Source organism: Apteryx rowi, unplaced genomic scaffold (genome assembly GCF_003343035.1).
Source record: "Apteryx rowi isolate R43461 unplaced genomic scaffold, aptRow1 scaffold_650, whole genome shotgun sequence".
Taxonomy (NCBI): domain Eukaryota; kingdom Metazoa; phylum Chordata; class Aves; order Apterygiformes; family Apterygidae; genus Apteryx; species Apteryx rowi.
Genome location: NW_020450928.1, coordinates 404573 through 430924, shown reverse-complemented (window position 1 = coordinate 430924; position 26352 = coordinate 404573). Strand labels below are relative to the sequence as shown.

The 26352-nt window shown below is 39.5% G+C and overlaps 1 protein-coding gene across 7 annotated transcripts in view; it reads right to left on the bottom strand.

Moving 5' to 3' along the window:
- DIP2A (disco interacting protein 2 homolog A) overlaps positions 1 to 26352 on the bottom strand; it is a 128364-nt gene that overhangs the window by 23805 nt on the left and 78207 nt on the right. For all 7 annotated transcript variants that reach the window (XR_003256484.1, XM_026084811.1, XM_026084812.1 and 4 more), the window contains 15 exons: positions 25180 to 25377; positions 23383 to 23474; positions 22034 to 22144; positions 21105 to 21228; positions 20717 to 20826; positions 20203 to 20305; positions 17203 to 17267; positions 16778 to 16871; positions 16139 to 16258; positions 14561 to 14675; positions 13327 to 13466; positions 4232 to 4368; positions 2726 to 2806; positions 2106 to 2233; positions 862 to 976 (listed from right to left, as the gene is read on the bottom strand). Coding sequence is in view for 6 of the 7 variants with exons in the window: in XM_026084811.1 (XP_025940596.1) it covers positions 862 to 976; positions 2106 to 2233; positions 2726 to 2806; positions 4232 to 4368; positions 13327 to 13466; positions 14561 to 14675; positions 16139 to 16258; positions 16778 to 16871; positions 17203 to 17267; positions 20203 to 20305; positions 20717 to 20826; positions 21105 to 21228; positions 22034 to 22144; positions 23383 to 23474; positions 25180 to 25377 (1733 nt within the window). In the remaining variant the exon portion in view is untranslated. The remainder of the gene's footprint in view (positions 1 to 861; positions 977 to 2105; positions 2234 to 2725; positions 2807 to 4231; positions 4369 to 13326; positions 13467 to 14560; positions 14676 to 16138; positions 16259 to 16777; positions 16872 to 17202; positions 17268 to 20202; positions 20306 to 20716; positions 20827 to 21104; positions 21229 to 22033; positions 22145 to 23382; positions 23475 to 25179; positions 25378 to 26352) is intronic.

Sequence of the window (26352 nt, the reverse complement as noted above, 5' to 3'; positions counted from 1 at the left end):
CTAGTGTCTATTTCAGCTAAGACACTTCTAAAAAGAGAATTAAAATAATTTTTTTCACTGTGAAAGGCAGTCTTTCTATTACCGGGTATGATCTCTGAAGGTTACAAAACCAAAATTAGATAGAAATCATTATTACACAATTGTCTTCTGCTTAAGAGGCATCTCCCCTTACATTGTTCTCTCTACTCCTCCCTTCAATAATCCCCTCATCTGAATCTTCTCCCTTAATTGCGCTCTCACTTCCTTAGAACTGATTGATTAATTCTGAAATCCTCAAATGTTACTGGGGAAAGTTACTCAAAGCAGCTGCTCTTGTTAATGGTAGTCAGAGGAGAGAAAGTACTCCTCCACCATCTAAAATGCAGCTGCCAGAATTCTTCCCCCCCCGCCAAAGAAACACTAGAATGCAATCAAGGGAAAAGAGTTTCAGTGCTTACTGTTGGAGATCAAAAATGCGGAAGTTGGTGATACATAAAGATTTTTAGGGTTTGTTTTATACCAGGCACAACATTCCCTGAGAAGTTTTCAGGCACCTAACTCTCCCAGCCAGTATGAAAGCAGCAGAAATTCATATAATTAAAAAAAAAACAACCCAAAACAAAAAACTCCAAACTATCATTTTTAGGAATTTAAGAATTCTAGCAATACGAAATCAAAAGCATTTTGAAATAAAATCTTACTTTTTATAAACTGTGCTTAACTGTCAACCCTGAAATACTTTCAGAAGTCAGCTTATTACAGCTGTTTGCAGTTATACTGAGAGTTTATTCTTATGGAAAAAAAAAAAAAGATGCTCTAAGATTCTCATTTCATACGTTAGCCTTATTCACCTGCAAAGAGAGAAAGGACAGATCTGACTACCTGTAGAACCCTGCTCATCCACTGAAAACTATCCTCCTCTGACGCATCAGGGCGCTGCTCTGCCACAAGCACTATTCGATCATCATGCAAAACGGTCACAGAAAACACTGCTATCCTAAAACACAAAGGACAGAAGAATGATAGATGCAACGTATGATGAACATAGCATGGCTTATTATAATGCGAAAATGACTGAAACCCTCAGTGGTGCTGTGTTCCAACAGACACAAGCATTATTCATGCCAGATTTTCACAAAATCATGGACAAATTTAGGACAAATGTGGGTGCATTACTGTTATTTATTTCTTCTGGAGTCAAGTGAATTTGCGGTCACTAATGTAGTATGTGTTTATCACAGGCAGGTTCCATACATGCAAGGGCTGTGCAAGCCTTCCCTATATAACTCCATCATGCACACTAAACTTGCTGCACCTACCTACCACCCTCTCTCCTGAAAGGAGGTAAGAGAACTGTGCCATATTACTGGATATCATATCTAGCAATACTTGCACTGACAAGTACTCCCCTTGGTAAATTAAATTAGTCTTAAGCCTACATCTTCCGGGATAAAATATTAATAATGCCTCAACCAGGTATATGCCAATATTTGTGATAAGTGAACTGCAGAAGTGATACAAAAATGAGGGAAGCTTGACTTTTAAAGTCAGTAATAGTCCCTTGTGTCACTGCCACAGCCACAGAAGAAAAAAAACACTTGAACTGAATGACCCTGAATGGAAGAGCAATACGGGTGGTGATACAACAGTGTCTTTGAAAGTCCTTCAGAAGTCTCAAAACACTCCTAGTTTGTTCTTTAGAATATGCTGCAAAGTTCTTCTCCTAGGCCACTCTGCATAGAAGAACTCGTGTGGGCAAAGGGACTTGTGTTTTATATTCTGTAGCAAGATTCATTTGACTGTCTTGAGAAATATTTTGAAAAAAGTTTTAAATAGAAGCTTAAAGACCTAGGTTTACACTACAGGAAAGTAACTTTACATTCAGAAATCTAATATGCCCAAATCAGGTTGTCAGTTTTTGCCTTCCGGGTTAGCATGGACAGCAAAGTTCTCTTATCTGGCATGCTATACAACCTTATGCCACCTTTCCTGTAAAATATATATGTAAAAATTCACATGCAGAATTCACACAGTCTCATAATTGTTGATCGTGTGTGTCCGCGCATGTGTGTCTGTGTAACAACACCAAAAAGGAACTAATGGTGGTGAAGTTTTAAGATACTCACCTTCCTCGGTAGACAAACTTCATTGGTTCTACTGCCAGCGCGGTGGCTACCACGTCATCTGCATTGTGCCTGCGGCCGCTCACTGTCATCAGGCCATCCAATTTTCCCACCACAAACACCAAATAGTCCTGAAAAAGAGAGAGAATTAGAAATAAAGAGGGGGGAAAAAGCCCCCCAAACTCCTGCAACGTATGCCCGCCCAAAGCACAATGATATTCTCAAGATCCACGTGAGGCCGCTGCCTCCAACGAAGAATTTTGTTGAGTGCACGTGTGCTCGCAAAGGAGACAGCTAGCTGCCGACACAGGCTGCCCAACGCAGGTACACGCACACCATCTACTTGAGACAGGATCCCCACGGCTGGCGCCAGTCAGGAGGCAGTCAGAAGACACAGGCTGACTGCTATTGAAAAAAATCTATGAATACTCTTGCTTAGAAGCGGAATGCTAACTTATTTCACTTTTAGCTTCGCTTCCTCTGCGAGCTACCCTAGCAGCCTTTCTATTCTGTTTCCCCAAGGCCTCCTATCTCCTCTTCACTGCACGTCAGCTCACTTGGGTGTTCACTTAAGAGTTGGGAGTCAGGACAGAGTCGGGCCAACACAGCTTGTTTGCACTTACGGGACCGACAAAGCCTAGCAATCCTGTTCTTGTAAACGGTTGATCTGAAACAGGCACACCGGCTGCTGTCACTGGAATAGCCTGAAAGCACACAGAAAAAGTATTCAGACACTCATAGTATTAATAAGAAAAGTGAAGTTAAGATGCTTTCTGCCTCTGCTTCGTTGCAGCTCCACATTCAGTTAAAGAATTACCCGACTAATGTCAGCATTTACTTCCATAGCTAGCAGGAACGACAGCTTTTTGAATAATGAAGAACACACCAGTTCTTAACTCTGCACCAGCCATCTTTCCTATCCTTCTCTCAATTACTTAACCTTCATAATAAGACACCACACCACCTTTTAAATCTGGTTTTATATTCTGCACTACTATAGCACTTAATCAGAAAGTCTGCTACTACTGTTAATGCTCCCCTTATGAAATAGGTATCTAAGTATAATCACTTCAAATGTGACAAATGCTGTATTATCCAGGCTATCAGAAAGTTAAGTTTGCTGCAATTCTGGGGCAGTCTACAACAGAGAACCAGAATAAAAATAGCAAGTTCACCAGCAAGTTCCTCTCATCTTCTCACCTGGTTTCCTTGCTGTGTATTTTCTTGACTATCTCATTACCTCGAGTTTCTCACCAGTTCTCTCATGAGCTAATGACAGTGCAGAAAGCTAAGCCGATTAAAGTGCTGAGATTTGGCAAATATACAGAAGGAGCTTTTCTGAAAATGAAGATTGTGGACAGGATTTCTTTCATCTCTCTGTTAGCATTTCAGAAAATACTGTGTTTTCATTTGGGGGTGAGGAGGGAAAGGTTATGTCTATTAGGGAAAATACAACAGTGGGGTACAACTGTGAGGAAAAACCTGGGCAGAAAGAGTGCTTTTGCTTCATTTTGACAAACTATAAGGCTGTGACTGTTCTTCTGTCATCCTTACTACATCTTGTCTTCAGTCCACCTAGGAACATAATTTAATATTGCACTGAACTACAAACTGTTGAGTGTTCTAAGCCTTACAGCAAATGAACACTCACAGTGTTTATTATACTGTTTATTACTCATCAAGTTCATATCAAAAAGTACATACTATTTGCAATACATAAATGAAGCTTATTTTAAAATAATGTATCATATCTGAACGGCTTGTGAATATCAGACTGAATTCTAAAGCTACGTCCCAAGCTGTGCACCAACAAACTTAAGCAGTCTCTGAGTAACTTTACATAAGACTGAGGTGTTAATACAGAACTAAGAGGAATTTTAATAACATACACATGAAACTGGATTACAGAATGTAGAAGCAGCTGATTGACTGCCGATGGTACTTTGTATTTTGGTTATAAGAGAAGAAAATTCAAGTTCTGGCACGCAGAATGAAGCAAAGTGTGTTTTGCCGTGGCTTTTTATTAACAATCTAAAAAAGCAAGCTAAAGGAAGAAATAAATTTATTTGCAAGAACACTAAAGCTGTACCAATGAAAACTTTATATTACACAAATACAGAAATACAAACCTCAAACACGTTCTTGGTGATTCCAAGGAGGCCAAAATACGCCATCCCTGTTGCACCTGAATTCACACATATTTCTCCAACCTCATCAGCTTTACATAGATAAGGAGTGCCATCCACCTTCACAACGCACACATTCGCTAAAGGGTGAAGAGAAGAAGGCAGCAGAATCACGACACAGGAATGTTTCAGTAACTGACACAGATTGGTTTCCTACTGACAGGCAGATAGGATTTTGATAGCAATTACCTATCAGCTATAGCAAAAACACAGCATGCAACAGAGCTTTATCTATCTTTTTGACAGCCTGTGTAATGTATTCGGCAAGATTAGATAACGAAGCAAGTTCTCAAATTTATTTTTTCCTTAGTGTTTCACAGCCTAGACATCCTCAGCTGCAACGGACGCCAAAACTGGAGTGATTGCTTTTCAATATAAAGGCGGACGGTTATCACATACAGGAGTAAATGAGAATAAAGATGAAAAATGTGTAGATACCAATTACAGACTTACAATTCCTTTCATTTTACTATTGCACACATTGGTATTCATAGTGTCATCCTTTAAGTTACATGAAAAATACATTAGAAATGGGAAGAGAATTAAGCGATTTTATTCTTCCACTGCTAGATCAATGATTTTTTCTACATTATGTCTTATCTTCCTTTAAAGCAGGCCAATCTTCCAAAAGTTATTTGGAGACCATGTTATAAGACAGCTCATCTCACATTAACCAGCAGAATCCCTTTCTGAATATACTCCCATGACTACGTATTCTCTCTTTCCCATCTTCAGTTTGATGACCTTCAACTCATTTAGAGGATTCTGTTTTATAAAGTTCCTACAACTATTATCTTTACCAATTTTTTTCTGAAATTTCAGAATTTTACCTATACCGAGATATTTTCAATCTAGGATATACATACTTGTAAACCAATTATTACACTGACCTTTGCTGCTGCCACTGGTCATATTTGCCTTCTGAAGCCCCTGCTCTTTTAGAGGTTTCTCTGGCTAACTAGACCCCTTACTTACAGCAGTCTGGATTTGTCTTTTCCCAGCCCCAATGGGAAGGGAAAAAGGATAAGGACAGAGAGGGCATGATGGAGCAAGGCAGTTTAGCTTCACAATTAGATGTTAAGATTAACAAAGAAATAAGAGTGGCCCGTCTGGGTCAAAACGACATAAAGAGAGCTTTTAAAAAACAGAGACTATGCCTTAAATCAATTTTCTACCCTTTTGCATTGCACCTGCTTCCAACTCAGATTCTCAGAGCACTTTGTGGTCACGTACAGTACGTTAAACACTCCCCCCACCCCTCCTCTCCACTGCCTAACTATAAGAGCCCAGAGGTATGAGAAATCTATTTAGATGGTTTATTTATATCACGGTCTTTTTGAATGTTTCGGCCCTGGAGCACATGTCAGATTAGAAGCCCAGATAAGGCTAACAATAGCTATTACGAAGGAGTGTATTACTGTATTTTAATTTGGTCAGCCTTTAGCAATATACAGTAGCCCTTACTTTTGCCACTATTCAACCAGCACCAAGAGAAATCACAAAAAGAAAGTGGCACATTTCATCTGATACTGATAATACATGATAGAGCCAGCTCTGCTGCAACTAGGAACCAAGAACTCCTCCGGCAAAACAGGCTCTTAGGTGCAATGATAAGTCTCAGAGAGGTGTTCAGCCCTTGTATCTGAATGGGAGGGACAGTCATTCACCCTACTGATAGATCAACCTCTAAATTATCATGGTCTCATGAAAATTATCTATAAAAACCCCCCCAGCATTTATTGTATTCAGGACCATGCAGCGATAATCTTTGCTGACTAAATAAGGAGGTATCATTCCAAAATTCTGGAATAGGGCCAAGTCTGAAGTAGAACAACAGTTGCTGAAAATGATGTGCATGAACCAGAAACTTGGAATTAAATTACACAGTACAAACCATCAGTTCATGATTTAGTCATGCACAAGCTCATTTTGTGATTTAGGAGGAGAAAGCTGAAAAAAGGCAGTTTAAAGTTTCATGGCAAATTGAAACAGAGAATAAATACTTTATTACTGCAGGAAACAGTTTTGAGATTAACTCAAATTATCTATAATACTTGAACAATGATGCAGAATGAAGTATTAATAACTGGAGATAGCACAACAATTTGTAGATATACACAAATGCTGCAGTCCTCAGCTCATTCACAAACATGGAAAAAACAACAGACTAGCTTACAGTTCTAAAATGATAGTCCACCTATGAAGCCCAGAGACAATCCTATCATCCTGATCAAGTCAAAAGAAAATACTTACCAGTAACCAGTGTGTGATATATGTAGTCTACATGTACATTCTAACAGCAAGCATAGTTCTGCCCTGCCAATTGATACTGCAAGGTTTTCCTCTTGCAGTATCTGTAGAGTGTATACTCTTGCTTCTCTTCTTTTTCTGCTTCATGTGTGATATACAAGAGAGTGCATCTACCACCATTTCAGTCTCTCTCAACAGCTTCGCATCTGAAAAAGAATTAGAGAGAAGGGAAAGGCAGATGGGATAGGAATGTACATGTGGACTACACTTCACGAAGAACAGTGATTACTGGCAAGAAAGCTTTCTTCGAATGAGTCCACATGTACATTCTTACAGATGGTGACTCCCAGCTGTTACCCTGCCATGAAATTTTTGGCAGAGGATCAGAATCCTATCGTGCAAACAAATGACTGCACCAATGCCCTACCAAAGACTGGATCAGCTTTGGATGTTTCAGGAGGAGCACTCTGAGTGCAAAAGGAACGTCAGACACCTGCAGAGCAGATGACTGGAACAGAAATACCAGGCCGTGCTGCTACCAAAGGTGCCTGGTGTGTGTTAGAAAGTGCTCTCCTGCTCTACTTTCATGGTTTCATAGGGGAGCAGTATGCAACTGATAATCCATTTGGATTGTTACTGCATGCCAGCAGAGGAGTTCCATGATCTTCTTGTAATGAAGAAGCCTTCCTAGACAGCCGGGGTCAATGAGAATAAAACCAAGAAGGCCCTCCTGGTATTGGAAGTGTAAGTCACAATTTGCTCTAGAAGCACAAAGCCTTAGGAAAAATGCCAAAAGGCTAGGATAAACCACCACTTGTTCCAGAGAAATCTAATCTCTGAAGAAAACAGCATATGGTGATGTTCATTGCAAGGCCCTGAATCTTTCTCCCTCGTCCAAGAGAAGAAGCACTAGGTATAAATAAAAAGCCAGCTTTCTGGACAAGAATGAATAAGCATCTTGACTCAAAAGGAGGTCCAGTCTAGAATCTAAACTCAAAGGGAGGTCCCAACAAGCATCCAGAGCACAAGATTTAAATTGGAAAAAAACATCTCATTTTAATTGTACACACTGCTACAGATCCCCAAGAGAAGTAGCTCCGGAGTGGAAGACTGTTGTGCCATCATGTGGTAGGCTGAAGCCAAGTGGAACACACAAAACTATGATTTGCTACAATAAATTCTGCAGACTGAGTGGGAATGAAAAGTTGCTTCTTCGCATTACAAGAAAGCTAGGGATGAAGACTGAAAGCATCACAAAGTAGTCCCATAACAACAACTTTTACAAATCAGGCACTGAGATGAAGGAACCAGATTTCTTTGCAATGAAGATGCATCACAATAGCTACCAGAATCTGGGAAAACATTTGTAGAGCCACAGACAGAGCAAACAACGACATCTAAGACATCCACAAACTGGAGACATTAAGTAGGCATTCTGTGGTTTGAGATGTGAACCATTCTCCTCGATCTTCTGGGAAGGTGTTGAACAAAGTTACCATCCAGAACTTGAAACTGTAGATGCGGTAGCTAACGTTCATCTTGCAGAAGCCTAAGAGAGGGCACCGACCCAAACCTTTCTGCTTGGGTGTAAGAAAGTAATTGATGCAGCAAACTTTTCATTAGCCTGCATTAGCATAGGATATCCCTACAAAGGGGATATAGGTCTTCTAGACAAGAGACTGTTACCTTCATGTCAAAGAAAGAATGCGAGAAGGACCCCTGCAAAAGAATGAGAATGGCAAATCAGAAAGTAGCAGCAAGGCAGACTCAACTGAGTACCCCGAGCATTCACTTCCAGGTCCAAACATAAGGTATGACATGTTTCCAAGATGATAGATGACATGTCAAACACATCCCAACCGATGGGGAAGCTGGAGGCACAAAACAGGCAGAGGAAGAGAGGTTTGGTACTCTCACTAGCACCTTTACTAGTCCAATCAGAAAAAAAGAACTGATGACTGTGATGAGCCAAATACTGCTCTTAGCAAGGCTGGTTCCCAGACAGGAACTCCCTAGGCAGGGTGTGTAAAATAGCCTGAGGTGGTCGACATGTGAGGCAGAACATCTTCCCTCCAGGAGCTGCAGAGAAGATCTCAGGGGAATGCATACTAGATTCTCCTAGGGATTCCCATGCTGTCTTTCATGGGAACATTTCTTCGTGGATACTTCCACTTCCTTGGTGACCCTTGTGACTGGCATTTGCAGTAGGTGATGAAAGTGAACAGCCAAGGCAATTGAAGAACGTGGGGCATCAAGAGAGGCCTATGGCTTACACAGCAGTGACATAAGACTTCATGCTGGTGCTGAGGGGCCTGCCTCATTTGCTGAATAAGATCCCACCATAACCTGGTGGATCCACAATATCTCAGAACAAATAGCAAGGTCTGAAGAAAATGAAGGCAAAAGTGGACACTTCAGCCATGACCTTTTAGCCAGATGGCTCCTGAATAAACTATACCAGGGATCTTCAAGTACTGAGATCAGAATCACTTGACTTGGCTGAACAAGCCTCAGCATGGCTACCAGCTCTGGGCTGGAAGATGACTTTCACAGCACACACCAAAAAAAAATTCAGGAATGTGAGCTCCTGTGTCCTAAGATGTTCGAGTGACTAAGGCATGCAGTTGTCTCCAAGACATTACAAACACATTCAGTGGGGATCAGAAGATGGATCACGGTCATCTGGGGTGGCACAAGATTCAAATTAGGCCTTCGGTGAAAGCACTGCAATCAAAGGAAAAGAAAAAAAGGGAAACGGGCGAAAAAGCAAGACTCATCAAGCAGCAGGAAAGGAAATGGTGGTGAATATGTTCTCTCCTGTATGCCAAACACCAAGTGAGAAGGGGCAGAGCACATCATCCATGAATACTCCAAAGAAAAAAGCTTAAATCTTATAAGGCAAAGTAAAAGTATATCCACTGTTAGAATGTACATGCAGACTCATTTGAAAAAGTCATTAATTTCCTTAGTTCCTTTAGCACACATCTATAAACAATTGCTAGCTTTTCTACTTTCTTCATCATCTGAAAGCTTTTTCTTCTTGCCTTTTTTTTTTTTAAAGAGACATTCACAGCGAATAAAATACTTAGATTGTCCTCTAGAAAGCACTCTATTGTTTATGTTCTAACTTAAGGAATGTACAGAGACACTGCTGTTAATATGTGCCCTCAGGGATGGAATCTTTATTGTTTTGTCAAATTGAAGCTAATCTGTCCTAGATACTAACGTTTTGATGAATGTGAGAGTTTAAAAACAGTTAATTAAGTTGTCCAACTCTGGCTTAATCTACAAGTATTTTTGCCACTTAGTACTATGTTCTGAAATAGCGACAGTCATCAAAGACAAGTCACATCACTTCGAGACACTAGATGGATACACACTGGTGACTATTATCCCCTCAAACATGTCACTCCTTGGTGCTTACTAACACAGAAAGTCATGTTGGTATTGTCAATTGTTTGTAAATGGCATCCTAAAACATATGGAACAGAAGGGTCCTGACAACGCTCCAAAACATTCAACAATGGAGAAGGAATTTATTTGTCAAAGATCCCCCAAACTACCCAGTTGTGCATTTCACAAGAGCAGGGACACATTTAGCATTTGCAACCTGCATGGAAGAGGAAGATGAAATGACTTACCCACAAACATGCAGATAATTCGTCCAGCATCCTAAGGCAGACCTGAATCTGCTCACTGAGCAAATGCACTACAGAAGATTAACCACATGAGCTTCCAGCTGTAATGCTTGGATATGAAGAGGAGCATCAGGTGCAACACACCTATAAGGCTATGTGCCTTAGTGTAGTCAAGCACTCTCCACTCAGAGAACAAGCCTACAGCAAAGTCAGGAGGAGGATCTTCATGCATTTAAATGATCCAAAGATTTTAACTGATGCTGAATCAAGTACCACTTTTCTGAATTTTAAATGCTGGATGAATGCCAAGTTCAACCTCAGTCAGCTCACTAAATGATTCATAACTATCTGAAAGGAATGCAAACTTGTTGCCTCCATGTTCCTGAGACTAATCAATAATCAAAGCAGAAGAAACTAATTGTGAATGCAGCTAAATTTTGATGGAGTTCCAAGAGGACATCAACAGCCTGAACAGCCAAACTTGACAGCAGTAGTAGTACAAGCCATCTGTATTCCGGCTGAAGTGCAAAAATAACCATTCTACAGGTTCAGATGCAGAAGCCAGTCTTGTCTGGAAGGACCCAGAAGGAGGCTGGCTAAGCTTAAGGACCTGAATTTGAACTTCCAGATGAAGAAAATCAGAACCCATTAATCCAGATTAATTAAGTCACCATGCTGCTTTCTTTTCTGCTCATGATCCTTGAGCATGCTCTCACATTCAGGTCATATGATGACGAATAGTCATTATTCTTGATGGCTGTACTCACCCTGGCCTACCTTTACAGCATTACTTCCTAGAGTTTAAGTTGAAGCAGAAATTTTGGTGTTGTAGATTAACCGCCTGGCTATCTTGACTCAGATCTGTGATGTCAGATCTGTAAGAGCATGCTCAAGGATCACAAACAGAAAAGAAGGAATATGGTGACATAATGGTAACTGCTGAAATCAACTGAACACAAGGATTTTTCTGTGTAGGATTGTTGGCCTGTGACCACAGACACCACTTGCCTGAGGACACTTGGCACACTGAACTCCAACAGGATCTGCAGAACACATACAATCCTGTGAAACATATCTAGGAGTGTATTTAAAATCCTCCTGCTGGCCACAAGGCCCTTGCTCCCAAAAGAGCATTGCGGACATCCTGCCTTGCCCATCTACCTTGAGGGTCAGAGTAGAGATGTTCAAAAGTTCTGCAGTTAAAATAAGTAGGTCAGGCATGAATCTCAGTACCAAGGGCTTCTTTCCCTTTATGTACAGAGGATATGGCCAGTCAGGGGCTGAGATGCAGAGATTCTGCTTACTCTCTTATTGGTAGCAGGAGGAAGTTCTGAACCTGAATTTAAGTTCAGTAGGACTAACTACCATCATCCTTAGCGGTGACAAAATGCTTCTGGGAATAATGAGGAAAATGATCCAACATCAGCATGACTTTCTACAAGATGGCTTGAGATTTTTATCAGCAGGCTAAAGAGGAGTTTGCCTCCTCTTACTGATAGGAGGGCCTTGATGTCTAGAGAAGAGGTGCTTGCTGAAACAGCAGAAAATGGCTTTTCCTTTCATCCTTCCTTACCTTGAATAAATGCTCTACAGAGGAGGGGGACTTTGGAATCATATCTCAGCATAGTATGAGTTTTGTAACAAGGCTACACCAAGAACAGCAAAGCCACAAGTGCCAAGGGCATGACCAGAATTAATCAGGTTCTCTGGACACCACACAGTAGACCCAAAGGAGCAAAGAGAATTCCAAGAAATCTGCATCTCATCCTCTCCAAGTACACCCAGCCCAAGTCAGGACAGGGCTTGAAGCTGCTGGTACTCTCAGACAGATGCTGCCAGGGAATCCTACATCACCAAGCTTTATGTTGCAACCTTCAGTACTGGAATAGAGTGCACCAAGTGGTCTTTCGGCACGCAGACAGAGCCCAGTCATTGCCCACTGTTTTTTGTCTGGTTTGGCACTTAAATTTTATTAAGTTTCTTTAGTGTTTTCTAAATTTCAATACATGATTCCAGCCTCAAAGGAGGACAGCAGGGAAGAGTCAAGAAGCTTTTGCTACAATCTGCACAATGGGGCTGGGGAACGATGCCCATAGATACCTTAGGAAGTAAAGGGGACCAAACAGATGTTACTAAGAATCTGAGCCTAATCGAGGCTCACCAATCTGCTGGGATGTCCACAGTCTGGAACTCCAAGTGTGACAGCTTTATCAAGAGAAAAACCCAAAGCCACTGCTTCCTGAACTTTCAAGTAATTGGGAATCACCTACACATCCAGCACCAAATAGAACATGTGCTTCACAAAGACTACCTCAATTCAGAGAGCTTGACAGGAGTACATATACTTAGTATCAGGTTCAAAAATGAAAGACTTCAATGCTATCTTAAGTGTCTAGGCCACATAGAAATACTAATAGGTGACAGGCTACATGTCAGGGTAAAGCTAGGTCTTGAAATGTTGGAGGGCTAAGTGATAAAAATAAGAAAGCAGCAATAAATATAAAGCCTACAAAATCAGTAAACCATTGCCAGATATTGAATGATCTCAACTAAAAGACTGCTCTCATTCACATTGTGACGGCTGAGAGGAACAGAGGTGTCGTCTTGGCCTGCATATGCTTCTATGTTATAGAAACAGTCTTAGATCACCACTGCAGATATTGCTGAAGAGAAGAGCTTTCACAGCTCCAAGCGCTCGTGGCTTGGAGTACAAACACATGGACTGTCACTCAAAGAAAGAACCGCTAGGTGAAACAAAATATCTCAGGTACAAGTATTTCTAAGATTTTTCTTCTTCTCTCATAAAAGTTTTGTTCTGCTTTATTTGCTATTATGCAACTATATGTCAGTTAACACTAATGCTAATTAAGGAACAATAAGACAACACTGCAAACCAGCCAAGAGCAACTGCCCATACCAAAACTTATGGTCAGATTCATATTTATTGTAGGTTAATACTCCACTACAAATTTTTAAACTATTTGAAAGAGTACTTAATCTTCTAGTGTTTAGGTGATATGTCAAAACATAAGGCCACATTATGCTGAAAGTATTTAGCATTTGACAGTTTTGTTTATGTGATCAGCACAAGTATAAAGTAAAGATAAATTATGTGGAGTACGATTAAAGCTACATGAAATGTTTTCCTACCTCCAGGCATAATCTGACCAACGTCCTGTACAGTTAGCACTGACAACTTCTCTTCTGTATCCACTCTTATCACACTGAAACTCAAACAGTTCATAGATAACACTGCTTTTCCTGGAGGAGGCCCACCCAGTTCTGGAGGTCTGAAAAACAAAGATCAAATCCAGATATGAATCAACAGACCAATGGTAATACAGTCATCAAAAACATGGTGCAGGTCTGTCAGGCCTGTTATTAAGGTTAACAGAATTAATGGTTTCTCATCTTACACAAGCGCAGTATTCAAGCAAATTATGCCAGGATCTGACTGGAAATGTATTTTATTAATGAAAAAAGAGATGGAATAAAACATGACAGAGCTTACTCCCAGCCTAGAAAGTTACAGAGAGGTTTTAGTTCTATTATGTGTAATGAAGTGTCAAGAATAAGCATTCTAAGGCTAACTTTTCTGAACGCCAGAAAAATTAGGAAGTATTTCGAGGACTTCAGCTTTCTGTATCTCTGAACAGAATTGACTATTTTGTGATAACTCTCCAGCTTTCAGGCTGGAACAGAACAAAAGATTCCCAGCATTTTTGTAAAACAGTTCTCCAAGTGCATTTTTTTTAAAATTGAGAAAGGTCAGTTCTCCCATCAGAGAAAGCACTCTGCAAAATCTCAAATCCTTTTGTTTCAAGTTTTCTTGAAATTGGTTTTCTGAACAGCACATTTTGATTAAAAACACTGTCAAAAAGCTCCAGCATACTCTATCCACGTGTCAGCTTTATAATCAAAGTATTTCCTTTTTTCAGAGCATCCTTTGCAATCTCCTGAACTCCCGTAGTACTTTTTAGGCCAGTTACAAAAAGGTTTTTCCCTTTAGCCCCCTAGTTAGAAGACAACGTGTATAAAGGACTGAAGATTCCTCATCATCTTCCTACTGTATAAGTACCCATCCTAATAATGATTTTGGGGCATTTTCTAGAGGTCCTCCAACAGAATCAAAGATGGGACCTCACTTTCCTGAATGGTAAATAAAAAGAAAAAAATTTTTAGAAAGTGTTAAGCAAAAAAGGTTTCTTTTGTTTTTGAATACACATGTCCTTCATTGAAGGAGATATCTGTAAACCTCAGACCTCCTCTGACTGGGTCTTAGGGCATCTTTATGTTGTACTCTGTTCTGACTACCATCTTAAGAGCAGATACAGTTCAATAATAAAGAAGTGTTTTCAGTTTGTTTCTCGCAAAATAGAATTACCTGCGAATAGCAACAGTTAGCGCCTCTGAAGAACTAGCACAGGGACAGATTACTTCTGGTCTCAAACCTCTGGACTGAAATACATTGAGGAACGCATCACATGAAGATATAGACCCTGTAAAGAACAATCACACAATTGGAAACATTTTGTCAAGGGCAGGGAAGTTTGATCTGCAGAATTTCAAAGTCTATGTTTACTCTCAGTTCAGCTGTACAAACATGATTGCAATCTTGCACAAAAACAGCACACTTTCAAAATGTCTAAAGGACATCCCAGTCTATTAGTAGATGCTACTTTTGGAGATAAAATAGTGGTTAACAACTAATTCACAGAATGAAAATCATGACTGCCTACCCTCTCTGGTGGCACTCAGCAACACTTAACATTATCGAAAATCCTTGAGTGATCTAGTGAATATTCTGTCTCTAAGAGTAACCGCATCTGAGAAAAGTCTTTAAATGTTTTCTATAGAGATCAGAGAACCAAAGAATTTAAAATTAACATTAAATGCTTCTGAAAAAATCTTCATTTGCATTCAGAACTCTACCTGGCCTTTAGCACTCAGGCCAAAATCTGAAAGGACACCTGATCACTTAAACTTTGTGTTTTACAAGACCACAATCATAGCATGTAAAATAACGCGCGACAGTAAACTTCACTGATCATCCTATATCCTGTGTATAATTTCACGTCACTTCCTATAACATGGTACAGCACTAACAAAAAGATATAATGAAAAACGCACTTACACAGCTACACATGGCTAAGAAATGCAAACAGTAGTGAAAAAGCAGTGACATTGAGAGTACAGTCAGTATTTTACTGTAGAATGAACTGCTTTCTAAGCATCAGGTCTGAAGCACTGCTTACAACAAATATAATCTTAGCAAGACCAGTTCAAGCTTTAATCTTTGGCAGACATGACTTGCTGACCTCTCATCATTCAGCTGTCATCTCCACAGAGTCTGAAATACTCTAGATTTTGCAGTGTAAGAGAACAGCAAAATAAAGCAACTAATGTCTATCCATGCCTGTGGCAAAACCCCCCTCCCAGCTGCTTTCTCATCAAATTACTGTAAAACACCATTGTATGATGGACAGCAAAAGGGAAGACCCTACTGCATGTTTTAGTTAGAGATGTCATTGGCTTGACTTAAGGTTTTGACTGCTTTAAGGTTTTGACTGAACTCCAGTTTTTATGTCCTTGCACACTATTGAGACAAGCCCTGGGGCACATACAGAATCAGACACACTGCAACTCAAAGACCTTATGTCCACATGCAATACGCAAGCGGCTATTCTGAGACTGGCATTATGATTTACTTGAAAATGATACAATTTCTTTTAAATTACATTGCCAACTATTCTTTATAGAAAGAGAACATTTTCTAGGAAAGTTTTGCTCCAGTGTCCTTGGCAAAGAAGTGCCACTGCCCCCTCTCTTTTGCTGAAGATGAACTACAGCCAGTGCTGCGGAGCTCCTTCAGCACAGGTCCAGAGTTCCACGATTTACAGTGCGCTTCACTTCATCTTGGACAGAGAACTACCACGGATCCAGAAAATGCACTCATACTCACATGGATTGGCTCCATCTGCCACTATTAACATTCGTAAAGAGCTCAGACTGACATCTCTTTGATCCCTCTGAGCTAAAAGTGACCAATGCATATCACGTGATTTTACTACTGCTACACGGGCTGAAAATAGGAAAAGAGACAACAATTATGTTGTGTGTGCATACTGACCAAAATAAATTAAAAATTATATATAAATATATGTTTATGCATTTACTTAAACGTATGAAACAAATTACAAAAGCAGAAAACAAATAAATGCCACATGTCTAACTGCTATGACACGTGAATACTCAGTGTCTCCAGATGGACTTGATTTTAGCATTTACTAAAACTATAAATTCAAATACTGAGATGAGAAACACACTTGTCCTTAAAAGTCTATCAAAAGAAGCCAACGCAAAGATTGATCCCGTTTGTCACTCATCAACGAATCTATCAGTACATCTAACACTGAAAGGGACTACCCGATTCCTAAAGCTGAGGCATCACCCTACGCACTGGTGGCAAAGGAAGTCAGTTGGATAATAGCAGTGGCTTATAGTTGAGCATATATTTTACACAAACAGATTTTTCTTTAATTTAATTTTGCCTTCTGTTTCATCCAGGAAGACACGGGTTACGAAAGAATATTAAGGTTACCTTTGTATGAGCAAACTTTCTGTATCCATGAAAGTGGATTAACCTTCATTAATGCATAGGGAATACTGATGACATGCATTCTGTTCATAACGCTCTATGGGAAAAATATTCAAAAATAAGTTTTAAAGTGGCTCAAAGAATACACAAAATGCACAATACCTTAAAAAAAATAAAAATCACAGCTGCAGTGTCAACTCTCACATTTAACTGCTAGTGAAAACTATGTGCATAGTCAATAAAAACATAAGTTATATCTGCAAAGTATATTACCAAAAAATAGTATTTTATACTGAAAAATATAATTATTATAATATAAATAGTTGGAGACTGATACATTTTATGACCTCATTCTGATACCAATGCTCTACCCCCAACAAGAGATGCTCTTCCCTGCAAACATTTCTTTTTTTAATTCAAATACTCACTGTTAGTACTCCATGCCAAAGACCAGCATCTCTTTTGAAATCCAAGACATTTGTTAGTGTTTCAGCTGAAAACAGAGAAAAACCCATCACATTTAAGAAGCACTTTTATCAGAACATTTAAGGATCCAAGATACTTGCTAAAGTAGATATGATACTTGCAGGACGACTAGGAAATCAAAGCTTTATTGCCAAGCTATGTTGTCTATACAACAGGCTGCTTAAGCTGAAAGTGTCTTATATTATTTATTGCAATCATCTTTAAATTATGATTATAGACTAAACTATCACACAGTATTTAAGACCAGGTTCTCATTATAGTACTGTTTTCAGGTGCTTGTTACCTTCCTTAACTATGCAGACCAAAACTTTGTTTTCAATGCCAACTGATGAAATTTTCCACTAACAAAAACATTTCGGCTATATCCAAAAGAAATAGGTTCGTCAGAAATATTACCATACCTGTACTAAGTTTTCTTTAATGCTTTCTACGAGAAATTCAAACACCTTACGTGTTTTAAAACACAGAAGCAAAGTTCTGCATCAGATTTAGCCTGATTTGAGGGGGCTAGCTTTTATTGTCAGGTGAAAACCTTGCTTATCACTAATAGAGAATGGTTGCAGGTAAAAGAATTCTTTTTTGGTGGGTTTTATTTTTCCTTTTAAGGTTTGAGAAAGTACGCAGCTATTTTCCAATAAATAAAATACTTCAGTAAATGAGCCACATATCCTTTCATTTTCCAGGTGACCGAGAACTCAAGTGCTCTGTGATAAGTACCTAGGTCTCAGCCATGAGCACGTAGATAGAGAAATGCACATCTTCCATATCCTCAGTGCTTTTCAACCTTCAAGAAAAACATACTGCACATAACCGCATTGGCTGGAGAAAACAGTTGGCAGTTTCACATCTTTAGATGTGACTCCATATGTCCCAGGATAGATTAGCACACTCTACCGCATTACGCATGTTGAACCATGACATTCTTCCAGGCAGCAAACAGATTTCAAAGAGAAAAGCTTTTGGTTAAGGGCAGCACAGATGAACCCAAGTACAAGTTCAGTGCCGCATGCAACTCTCAGCTATTCATCAAGGGAACCACTGAAACTGAGTAGATCTATCACTTGCTTCAAAGCTCTGTGGAGACATTCTTTTGTGGGCCATGATTAATCAAAAAGGAGAACCCTTTCTTTCTGAATATAGGGCCTACTGAAGCCAAAATCTTGAAGCTACAAGGGACTAGGAAGAAACCAAAGGGCAAAGCTTTATACCAAGTATGGTCTATACAGTACAGAAATCTCACAACAGCATCTGTAGGATGCAGCAATAGAAATGTGAAAAATAAACATCCTATAGGATGACAAGAGAATTCAGTCTCCTCCGTGAAGAGCTGAAATGTTGATGGCTAGCATCTGTACTTTGCATTTTTTCAAAAATTAAGATGTTTAGCCTCCTTCAGTCCAGATTCCTTTCAGGAATCAGTAACAGCTGTAAATCCTTTACCTCCAGGATGGGTGTGCCCTCTTATCTCCCACCTTTCTTGTGGTGGGCAGCTGTCATGAGAAGGTGTCTTAAAAGGGAAATGGAAGATGGGTCTCTTTGATGACAACTCTAAAAATCATACAGATATCCTACTGTGATAACCTCTCGTCCACTCTCATATCACTTGTATGGAATTTGGAGAGCTATGGGAGTCAGCCAACTGCCCAAAGCAGGAAGGAAAAAAATGACTGAAAGAAGGCACAGTTAGCGACATCTGCTCACGCCTTCAAATGTGTTATCTGGAAACATAGACCTAGTTCAAGTTATTAGGCTAGATGACTTGCACTGGTAGAATTTATAACTTTGAGCGTTAGGGAGGCAGGGTCATCACAGAAGGAGCAAGAACAGTAAAGCCAAGCAAGACAAGGCTTTTGTATATAATTCTCACACTCTCTTGATCAACACTTTCTTTTTCAGGGATCAAATGTCACACTCCTAGGAATCACAAAGTAGAATAGTTATAAGGACCATGAAAGATATTACGTCTCACTGAGTTCCAAGTCGAGACTTCAAAGGGAAGGTCAGGAACTTCAACCTCCTGAGAGAGCAGAAGCTGTATAATTGGCAGCCAGCCTGCCTGCACAGCACACCTGCCTGCACTGTCAGAGCAGCTCCAGCCCATCTGGATGATGAACTGGCAGCATCCAATGCTTAAAGAGATCTGAGCTACCCAAATGGCCTCCGGGATGAGTGGGAGAAAGCTCCCTCAGTCTCTGCTGGGAGGACTCCTCTAACTCCGCATGTAGTCATCTCAAACTTGGCTGTATTTAGCAATAAGCACTTGGTAATTCATATAGGCAGTTATGAGGACAACTAACATCTGAGCCCTTTTCCCAAAACAGTATCCAGCTTTGTGGCCTTCAAACTCCCTCAGAGCTGCCGAGAGTCACCTCCTTAAGAGTCTGCCACCAAAAACAAGGGCATGAAGTGATGAGGTGACTGAACAAAAAATCAGTTTCAGCAGGGATTGAAAAAAAAAACTAGTATTCAGGAGAAAAGACATGGCAAAATTGAGGTGGGTTAGTCCAGTTCTGAACTGGCCCCCTTACAGCTACTGAAATTAGTCAATGCATTCAAAAGGTATTAGGGAGGGAAAAACAGATTCTTAGCAAAAAGGCAAAAGTCTTAGAAGCTGCTTTCAGGAGGATGGAAATCAATATAGCCATTACCACTAACAGATTTACGAAGACTGAAAAATCCAAACTCTTGAATAAAATCAGTAAGGATCTTAGGTTCAAGAAATAATAATACACATTGACTGTTGTTTCACAAATGGCTTCTTACTGTCCTTCACATATCATATCAATTAGAAACAAATAAATCAATCTTTCCCTTTTGCAATGGAAGCTACCACTACCTATCTGAAGTTCTTCTAAGGCAGTAAATATGATTTTGCAACATCATTATTCTGAATATTCAAGCACCTACGAGCACCATTTGAAAGCTGTACCTCTGTAACTTACCTTCTGAATAGCCACACGCCTGAGTCAATGCATGACAGTGTGCCAGCATGGAAGCATGAGATATAGTAATGCCCACTGTGCTGCCCTCTTTGCTTGTCTTGTACTGAAAAGACAAAGTTTACACAAGCATTAGTTTAACAACAAATATGGAGAATTTACAGTAGTGAACTGAAAGGATTTTTTATTACAAAGCAGGGACGTACTTTTTAAAAAAATTTATATATTTATGTTCAGAGTATACACTAGCATCATATGAAATCTGACCATTTCTCTACCTCACATGTTTATCTGTCCCAGGGATCCCAAATGCCAATTATCCCCAAACTTTAGTCTGACTCAGCAAAACCACTCATACGACAGTTTTCGTGGCAAGCTCTAGGGAAACATTCTTGTCCCACAGTGAAAAATGTTGTAGCCATCTCTTCTGTAGCATTAGGAGATTAAAGAAAGAAAATATGCTGTGACATAAACCACAGTACTATAACTGCAGGTTAGGCATATTATGTTGCATCACCTCAATATAAGCAATCTCAGCACTGGCATCCCGTACTTGCGGATGCCAGTCCTTAGTCGGTTTAGCCAGATGCTTCCCATCAATCACAAACCAAATGAGACGTGGCCAACCTTCAAAGAAAAACAAAAAATTACTGTCACTACACTTCTAAAATCAGTTTTTTTCAAGTATTCTGGGATAGCAACAAATAGGCAAGCAAAAGCTCCAGCATCATACTGCTGCTGGGAAAAAGTGTGATTAACTCGGTTGGGACATACTGTCTTGGCAATGATGCCAGTTTTTCTTTGTAAGCTGTAAGTACGCAAAGTCATAAAGGTGATTTAATAGCAGGACGCAATATATAACATTCTTTATCCTATAAAGAAAGAGGAATAGTTTAAAAACATACCTTTGAATGTAACTACTTCTCCAGTCTGAGCTTTAGGAAGGCCTTTTTGACAAGCATCAGTAGTTAAAGCTAGTGTTACTCCACAGCTGCCCAAAAGAAATCCAATCTGTTGGCTGCCAGCATCCTACAGAGAAACCATAATATTATGGCAAACTTGCAAATAATCAAGCTTTAGTACAGTTTACTGCAACCTTCCCTTGTTTAGAAAGCCAATGTATGTGGAAAAAACGAACTTCTGGCCAATAAGGCCTTTACACAAGACAAAGCATTGAAGTCTACATTCAAAATAGTTAAGCTTTGCTTACTGCCAGCCACATTAGACATGGCAGTATATCTGGCAAGCAACGGAAGCAATGTAGTGGCAAAAGCAAAGTTGCACATCCCTCTGCAACACTACAGGAAAGCTTATAAGCTCTGGCAAAACACTGAGCCAATTAGATGCCGATTCTGGGTCCTGAGCGCCTGCAGCTTTTCAGCTCTGATTTCACATCTGCCCCAATCACTTCAATGGATCTGGGATTACCTAGGTATTTTCAATGTCTAGGGTGGCTCTTGCCTCTGCTCCCATTATCCAGCATAAGGGAGCTGAAATTACAGCATATCTACGTTATATTCGGAGCAACACTTCCACAATTCTCTTCAAAAAGAGCAAATTAAAATAATGTCTACAAGAACGTATTCTAACAAAGTTAACTTACTAGCTTCATGCAATTGCCCCCCTTTCTCTTTTAATATTCTCAAATATTAAACACCGTCCAAATATTTAACATGCCCTACACACTACCAAATATTGAGAAGCAGAAGTTCAGCTGGCGCACCATACTGCTTTCTTCAAGTGCAGGCTTTCAGGGGTCTCCTACAAGGACAATTGGATCCACAGTCCTCCCTTTATTTATGAAGCCATAAAAACTTTGGATGCATTCACCTACCTTTCTTGTTAGCGGAACTTCTATTGGGACAGGAATAAGTTCTGCCAGGAGACATCCATAAAATGCCACCATGAACATCACTGGATCACTATTAGGAAATACAAGAGCCACCTGCAGCAATACATGAAAACAACAAGAGATGGTTTTTTTCCAGTTTAATTCACAAATTTAAAAATGCATTCACAACACTGTTCAGGTTCATAGCTATACTAACAACAGAAATACTAAATATTGTGATAATAGAGTATTGCAAGTCATAGCATTATATGACTTCCTTCAGCTAAAGCTGCTCCTGTTTATCCATACAGACCATCTTTGCTGTCTTGTCTGTAGTACAGCAATTGGTATATAGAAAACACATGGATAACGAAAACTATCCTTGCTGGTCTTTTCAACCTTTGTCACAGGATCTCAGTAGAAATTCTATGCTTGTGGCCAAGCTGAAGGACAAAACACATGCTATCGCATGAAGACAGAAGGTTACTTTACGAAAATATTTTCATAGCTGTCACGTATTGTTCAGATAACCGCATAAAAAAAGCTGTGCGTGGGATAAGGAAAACACTCGTTTGACTTTATGCATCTACTCTTTCCATTGCTAGCAATAAGAACAACAGCTTTAGGAACAGACTTGTTAGTGCTACAAATTCTGTCTGTTGTCTTCAAATTGCTATTGTGCTGGTAAAAGGCTAAATTAGCAACTTAAAAAGTACTTGCTAATGGATTTCGAGATCTACCTGTACTCAGAGTTGCAAAGAGTAAGGCAAAGCATATTGTTTTTACAGCTGAATTATGTAGCTGAAAGCTGTTTTCATAATAGCTACATTTTGGACATCTAGATATTCACAGAAAAAGGAAAAGAAAGGTAACTGGAACCAAGCCTCTTCTCACTTCCTCTAAGACACCAACATTTCTTCCTTGAGGTTTACCTAGAAGTAAGATTGGGAAATACGAGCAGGGCAGGAGCAGAATGCAGCTGGCCAGTCCTGGGAGTCACTAAGCTACTACTGAGAACCGAGCACCTAGCTCCTTATGGGATTCTCTGATACTCCCATCAGGCTGAACAGCCCTGGCACCTATGAGTAGGATGGAATGGAAAAGGCAGAATTAAAAGGGAGCGACGCTCTCCTGATAGGTATCGCACTGTGATAGAGGCATTACAAGCCACCTCTGCTGGCAAAGCAGGTCCTTTTGGAGGTGGCCCTGTCTATACACATCATAAAATCCAGCACGTTGCTAAGCACTACAGAAATGAAACAACCACTAGACCTGAAAGTCAGAAATATCATTTATTTTAGATTTAAACATTAATTTCTGTTTATTCTGATGCAGCTCAAACCAAAATATACCCGGTCTCCAGGCTTGAGTAGCGGTTCATTCTTAGCAGTCAGCTTGTTTAACAGGGTATATGCTAACTTCAAGCTCCGACTCCACAACTTGCCTAAAGAAAGAACAAATACACAAATGAAAAAGTAGTAACCAAAACTGTAACATTTAATCGGCAAATCTGAATGCGTGACAAGCACTAGACAAATTGATTGCATTAGAACAGAATTAGCAGGCACATGAGTAAAAATACCGGGGAAAAGCCAAGACTGATTTTGTGAAGGCAATCACAACTCACAAACCCACTAAGTTCTTCCAAGGTATCGGTGCACATGCACACACACAGCAAGTCTGCTTGACATAATCTAATTGGATTTCCAAAATGCGTTTAACATGGCTCCTTACTAAGGGCTCTTAGGGAAAGAAGCTGCCTAGGGATAAAAAAACAAAATCCTAACCTGGACAAAAAAAATAATTAAAGCTCAGAAACAAAGAGTAGGAACAAATGCTATAAAACCTGGCTCTGTGAAAAGTCAGTTCAGCGTTCGGTAGCAGTCTACACAGCTTTCAATAATTAGGAAAAAAAAATGAATCCAAAGCTACTAACTACAAGGATGCTCATTTGACACAATATAAAAATCTATCAATATTTACTTTGTAGCCTTCAAAAAATAAAAAGAGAGTTTTGCTAAAAAAAAGGTTGTTCCTAAAAAACTGAACACCAGCAAAACCTTTCCACTGCAAAAGGTAAGTCAAAGGATGAAGAACCCAAAGAAACGTTTTACTTGTGCTAGCCAGCATGCATTTGTAATACACAGTTTTCTAGCACAGTATCTTATTTTGGACTGTCATCCACACCCAATCCTTTAGACACGCAGCAACCACACACCCCGGTTATTTTGTGTTTGTCAATCTCCTAAACTTCCTCATTCAAGAATTTTTTGCTGTGTAATTTCGAGTTATACACAAAAAAGTTATTCAGGACTCAAGCATATCAAAACAAATACCTCTACTTTATACAAATGGCCATATAATGCAGTTAGCAGAGAGTCCAAGTACACTTTTGAGCTTGTTTGTTTGTTGTTGCCGTTTTTTTAAAACGCAAAACTAAATATGATCTTTTAAAAATTTTCAACCTCTCAAAGCTCCAGAGTTGCAAAGGAACAAAACTAATATACCTGCTCAATTACATTTCCCATAAGCATACATCACATGTAATAATTCAAAACATGAAATTTTAATATTCCAATGTACTGTACAATGAAATACAAGTAACATACTACTGAGCTGCCTTGGGGGACACAATTCTCTTCTAAAAAAACCCCATAATTATTGTAATACTTCTAGTTCATTGATGCAAATACGTTTCACATTCCACCATAACATCCTTAATATGTTCCGAATTACAAGTCATCTCTATAAGGATATGCAAGAATAGGTATGCATGCTAAAATCAAGCATCCACTCTGCAAATCAGAAGAGTTCATTATTAGTCATCTATTCCTTCCTACTATTTCACACAAGTCTCTCTTTGGCTTTCCTTTGCAGGTTCTTTTAAGCAAAAGAGCACAATTTTTTTTAAGTTGATGTACAGCCGCTTGTAAAGAATCTACATAATATATACATTTTTTTCTTCATTAACATTGTTTTTACTGTTGTATATGTCAAAACAGATAAGTGACCAATGAATTCACAATCTGCATCTGAACAGCAGCCTCAAAGTGTCTGTCACTAGCACAGTCAGCCCATTCCAGGTAAACCAAACTGTTCCTTCCATAATGACCATCCGATTCTTTCTTACAGTTATCACCAATACCTACCATAGGTGAGCGTATAAATAGCTTTGCCGGTGGTATCCAATGCAGTCAGGCAGGGGGCTTTTGGCTGAGTAGTTCCCCAGCGCTGTAGGGCAGCCAGCAGAGAAGGGGGCCAGTTGGTTACCACACCTAAGGGTTCACCTTTAAGGACATTCATTTGATTTCCCTCAGGCTTTGGTTGATTCGGATCAGGCTGTTGCACTAAAACCAGAGAACAGTAAAATGACATAATATCAATCCTTACGAAAGGCGCAAATTACACTTAGACTATTCTATGAATCACTCTCACCTTCCTCTTCCTCACAGCTATCATTACGTCTCCTCTGCTTTATGATGATGCTACGCTAATCATCTGTGGGTTTCATAAAAAAATTACCATCATTTTGGAGTTCTGATTCCACATTAGTCAAAGGACCTGGCCAGAGGAACAGAATTTGAATCCTGCGTTCACTCTTTTGGAGTAAATCTCTTTGGAAAATGTTTTCTGCTATTTGTTCTGCATGTCTATTTAAATGCAAGCCTACACCAAGTCGAGAAGCATTATCAGATAGAATGGCTTCAGTGAGAATAGGATCTTTTTTTGCTGCACCAAATTTCCAACTGGTTAATGATGAACGACACTCTGTACTTCCATAAAAGTATAGAAAAGTACACAAAACGTACATACAGAACCCAGATGAAATGGTCCCGGCAGGGATTGTTTAAGTTTGAAACGTCGCAGCTAATGGAATATTTTGTTTGATTACTGGATCATTTCTCACAACCATGTAATATTGTTGGGTTTGCATAATATTTGATCTTCGAGTAAACTGCTGTTAAAATTGTGTCCCAAGCTACCTAAGAAGCTGAAGTGTCTTGATCTTGGCTAGCAAAATGAATTCATAGCTGGATTTAGCTAACAGCCAGTATCTGCAATAACTTAAAAACCAGAAGTTCTAAGAGATGTTCTCTCTGTTCTCCACAATGACATGCATTCAATGAAAATTTGCCTGGAAAGTCTTTAGGGGAAAAACTAGAATTAATGATTTCACTTTTTAAAGCATCAGACAAATAGTATGCGAAATCTAGTAGCAGCTGCTCAAAAAACAGTAGCCACAAGAATGTTTTATTTGTAAGACTATGAGAACAGGACAAAAATTCTCCAAGATTAACCAATACAGCTGGTTTTAAAGAAGG